Below are 5401 nucleotides of genomic sequence, written 5' to 3'. Positions count from 1 at the left end.
TTACACTTGAATAACTATTTGAGTTTGGGGAACAGAAATGGATATGCTGGTAGAGCATTTATAACCCTCATAGCACTGACAGGTAAACCCATCTACAAAGACATTAAGGTCATCTAGAGAAGGCACACCAATAGCTAGGTATTTCCCATCATGCTCCTGAATATTGAAGTGATCTGGGTTCAGGTGAAGGTAGACGTTCGAGTTGGGGTTCTTGCGGACACAGCGCCCATTACTCTGGCACAGAGTATCACTGCAGAGCTTTGCTGCTGCAGTTACGTTGGCTACATATGGGTTAAGGGTAGAGGGCAAGTAAGCAGCCAATGCTTCACATGAGGCCTGCCGGGCAAGAGAGAGAAAATATGTCAAATACAACGTCAATACTATGGAAGACTGAAGGATTTTTGTTTCACTCCTCGGTGTGTCTTGCCAACATTCATCAAAGTAGCATTTGTTCTCAATGAAGTGCTGCTTACCATAAAAGGTTTGATCTGCATGATATAGATGGAAATCCAAATTACAATAACCTGACAATACATGATGTTCATAGTAATAAGCTAAAATAAATTATTCATTAACATTTCGCTTAATAAATGCAGTTTGTAAACACTAAACCATGTATAAGAAAAATTGATGAAAAATGTGATTTTGAATTTTAAATTAAAATGGCATTTATGGTTTTGAATAGTATCTTAATATGGAACATTGACTTCTTGTCTGACTAAACACCTACTGGATAATGTCACAGAGAGAGAGAGAGAGAGAGAGAGAGAGAGAGAGAGAGAGAGAAAGAGAGAGAGAGAGAGAAAGACAAAAGGTTGTACAATACTGGCTTATCATTTTATTACAAAAGTGTGTCTGTTATCCTTCTCTGTATGACTCAATTGTAATGATGGAGAGGTGATGAGCGAACATACTTGGCACCTTGGATGTGATGAGGAACGGAACTAACTAAGGATGCCAAAGAACGTGACTAATAGAATAGAATAAATAAATAATAGGTTTAATAACAGATACAGACAAACACAGAATAGAACAAAGGACAGACAGAATAACAGGCTAACAAGGTGAGTGTGAGGACTGGGCAAAAGGGGCATAAACCCGTTTGATTTTTTGAGGTCACACGCATCGAATAGGTGTTTGACTATCAGTGATATGTCCTATGGGCAACTGCTAGGATCCAGCGACCATGCAGTGTTGCTGTTTAGATGCAACCTGACCTGACTAAGGACTGATGGTCGGACACAGCGACCAAATATATGGAAGGCTGATTTACCGGCCATGAGGGATAAGGCTAGAGAGGCACCCTACCCTATCACTGATTGGGACACTGCATGGGACAAATTTGTACAGTTCCAAAGCGATGTATCGTCACCTTACATACCGCTACGTTCTGCTAGGGAAGCAACTGCCAAGCCACCCACCATGGATTGGTTGCGTGGAAAGTAAGAGTCTACGTAGGTGCGCCAAACATTAGAATTGCTATGTGAGGGCCCCGACCAGTATCACCTGGAAAGGCTACAGGAGTGCGAGGTTGACGTGTAAAGGGATCTTGTGAGCCTCTCGGTTACGATATGAAAGCGAGCTAGCTGGGTCAGCTGCGGTGAACCCCAAGCAATTTTTCTCATACATCAAAGCACGTGGGGGCAGAGTGGACTCTATTCCAGTTCTCTTGGGTGGTGATGACCCCAGCAACCACCAACTTGGAAAAGGCGTGTGTGTACTGGGGAAACAATATACCACTACTTTCACATTGGAATTGCCACTGCCATTAGATATTGTGACTAGATATTGCCTTCACGCCAGCAGATCACTCACTTTGTAGTGTGCAGTTTTCAGACTTGTGATTGACCATACATATGATTGACCAACAAAAACACAGGTAAGTAGAACTAAAAAGGAAAACCAGACAACACTTGTGTACATGGGAAGATAAACCTAACGGAAGTGAAGGGACGAGAGAGCAACAAATGGAAAAAGAGAGCGGATTAAGTTAGACGAATACTCACGGGAAAAACAACGTAGACTAAAACACAGAGGGAAAGTATGATATACAGCAGAGTACTGGCGAACATGAACAGGGAAAGAAACATGGAGTGAGGAAAGTAAGTACATAGGAATGAGATCTAGCGAGATATACCAAAACAATGACTGACCAACAAGATGCAGGAACAAGGTTTACATAGGATCATAATCAGGGACAAACTAAGAAGAGCTGGGGATAAAGAGGAGGAGACAGGGAACCATAGAGACAGACGAAAACTGGAAAACCCAGAAGTGACTAGGTTACCAGGGAAATGGAGAATGCTCAGGTCTGCAGGTGTGACATCAATGCCCTACACAGTACACAACAGCACTAAAGTAAAAAAACACATAAGCACATCCATGTCTACAAATGCACCAACAGAAGGTTGCATATTATGTGAGATTTAGAAAAGCCACAGTTGCCTGGTATGATTATATAATAATAACTCCACACTTGCCCTCCTCTGGGTGGTCTTTTTCCTTCAAGCTCAGGTCCTCTACCAGAGGCCTAGGAGCTTGAGGGTCCTGCGTAGTATCCCAGCTTCAAATCAATAAAACATGTCATCTCCCCAGGAGTATGTATGGCAGCAGGAACAATTTCATTGGTCAAAATTTGCTACTTCTTTCTGATTGATTGACGAACTAAGCAAGCGTGGTAGCAGTAACACCTGAGCGCAAAAGCATAAAAAGACTTGCGAGTGCTCAGGATGAGTTTGAGTGCACTCACGTACAAAACAAAAGAAGAGCAAGTTCATGCAAGAGCAGGATATATCTAAGAGCACAAGCAGTTTTGTGGCATTGCACAGTGAATTTGAGCAGAGTAAATATGAGTGAGCACATGTATATTTTGCATGCGACTAAAGGAAATCTGTCATTATTGCTTGACTTGTGCTCGAATTTAAAAAATGTGCTCTCGACTATTGGCAGCAAAATAACCCCATACACTTGCCGCTTGCAGAAGCTGGAACACTGAGCTACTAGTTGTTTCCCAAACTGGGAGAGTGGTTCCAGCAGATCTCTTGCCCAGGTAAAACACACACACACACACACACACACACACACACACACACACACACATAGATATTGTTTAATATTTGATATTACCTTGGTGTCAAAGTCAGCACTTGCTCCCCAGAGTATAGCCCCTGATGCGCCTAAAGCTGCACTCTCCCCAATAGTGCTCACTAGATCCACCTGTAGAGGAGCAGAAGTATAGAGAGGGACCAACCAAAATTACACTATTCTGGTATAATTACTATATACTTCTCATACTTATAGTGCAATTCATAAAATCTGTCAAGAACTCACTGTATTCAGCTGTAAATGCAAAACCAGATAAGTACCATTTTCAGGTTTACCAGTTATTTAATCTACAATCTCACCTCGCCCAGGTAGACATTGTTCTGATCATGGAACACAGGGCGGAGGTAGGTGTAAATGGGGTCAGTGTAGTTTTTCCTTGGGAGAGCAGACACCCTCACAGCTTCCTTCACCCGACCTCTGACAAAAAGAGTCGTGCTGGTCTTTCCCTTCTGGCCGATTGACAAGTATGCAGAGGGGTACAAAGCTGTACTGGATTCCCAAAGCCAAAGGAGCTCATTATTAAGAATTTGTTCACGCTGTGGGCATTCTCCCGTGTACCCTGGTTTATCCCAGCCATAGTTGTAGCAATCTGGATACAAATAGTAGCCCCAGAGGTACTTTGGCCGTATGTTATTTCCCAGCTGCACTGTCAGTTCCATGTAAGCACGGGCTGCTTTTTGAAACTGTTCCTTGGCAACATCAACAGCCTTATTAGAGGACAGTGATGGGTCTTTCTCTTTAGCATACTGAATGGACAGACTCCGATAGATGTCTAAGGAGTCCCAGTCTCTTGCCCACAGTGGACGCCAAGACTCCCAATCAATTACAGCCAAGCCAAGGGTAAACTCAGGAATGTAGTAGTTTATGTCATGCAGGGCTTTTTCAAGGCTGGCCATCAGGTTCCCATTCTGGGGAATACCTCCATTATATTGCTTCCCGGTGGAGGTGTCTACGTAAGGGTACAGCCCAAGCCGATTGTAATAGAAGAGGACAAGTAACTGATCAGGGATGTTGGCTGGTGTGGTCACTGCCTGGAATGCAGAAAAGTCCAAAGCGATTTTGTGTTCTTTGCACACTTTAGTAGGTGCATTCCATATGGCTGCAAAAGGTGTGTCCTTGAAGAGTGGAGCAGCTGTGAGGGGTAGAGCCAAGGATATGCTGAGCAACGAGGTGAGCGAGAAGATCAAGATGAGCAGGTAAATAGGAGATTGTCTCCATGACTTACTGACACGGTACATTGCTGCAACCTAAAAGAAGTGGACAACAACCAGTGCATGTCCATAAGCATGACACTATATAGCCAGTGTATCTTAACTAATACAGTTCTCAAGATCTAGTTGTGACACTCAGTCTTTGCCATCATATTAGTTTATAAATGTTATAAACTTATCTAGGAGAATATGTTTGACAGAATAGCTTGCAGGCTATTATCAATAACACTGCTAAATTCTGTCAAAGCCACTGCCCAGAATTTATGCAAAAATAGCAGAACATTATTACCTGACCATCCAATACAGAAAAAAAAATAATTTGTATATTTTTAAATTAATAAAAATTAAATCATATAAATAAATCATGCAAATGTATGGTGTGTTCTGTGCTTACCTGAAACACATGACCTGAAAGCATACCTTGCGCCATTCTTTATACTTTATTACTATCTTATCAAAAATAGTTTTGGATGATAATATTGTTAACATTTCATTAATCTACTAAAATGTTTAAACCTCTATAATTCTTTAACTGTAATTGTGTTTCAGTCATGCACTCTGACTTGGTGAAATTTAGAGATTACACTAACCCAAACAAATTTGCACACCCTGCAGTTTCCATTAGCCTCAACTTTACATTCTGCATGTAACTGCTAAATGCTGTGCTTTATCAGTTTGACCTTCATTTTCTATCGTTTCCTCAAAGATGAAAATATACTCTATATTCTGAGTTACACACACAGAGGGAAAGAGGGAAACTTTTATGCTTGCATTATTGATTTTCTAAAACAAGACCAACTTTTATATAACAATAATGCCATGTTCTAGTTATTAAAATATGACTTAAGACCCCAATTTGGACATCTACATTAGTTCTAAAATTGGCATTTTTCTAAATATATAAACCTTTAGTCATCAATTGATATATATGGACTATAAATTACCTTGCTCAAAAAATGTATCTTGTTAACAATGACTATAAACTATATCTGATGTATACCTATTAAACATAAATGTGGTTTTAAATCTGATGAAGACATCTGAATCCTCCTCTAGAAAAATGGAAAAATGTGCCTTGACTATTT

At 40.8% G+C, this 5401-nt stretch overlaps 1 protein-coding gene across 1 annotated transcript; it reads right to left on the bottom strand.

The window, feature by feature from the left end:
* Positions 1-4746, bottom strand: LOC113582602 (hyaluronidase PH-20-like). The gene is made up of 4 exons (XM_035523624.1): positions 4711-4746; positions 3405-4352; positions 3127-3216; positions 1-336 (listed from the first exon to the last, which is right to left on the bottom strand). The coding sequence occupies exons 1-4, from the start codon at positions 4744-4746 to the stop codon at positions 1-3; spliced, it is 1410 nt and encodes a 469-aa protein (XP_035379517.1).
* Positions 4747-5401: the final 655 nt, after the last annotated feature.

The sequence above is a fragment of the Electrophorus electricus genome, chromosome 2, assembly GCF_013358815.1.
Source record: "Electrophorus electricus isolate fEleEle1 chromosome 2, fEleEle1.pri, whole genome shotgun sequence".
NCBI lineage: Eukaryota > Metazoa > Chordata > Actinopteri > Gymnotiformes > Gymnotidae > Electrophorus > Electrophorus electricus.
This window is presented reverse-complemented; position numbering and strand designations above follow the sequence as displayed.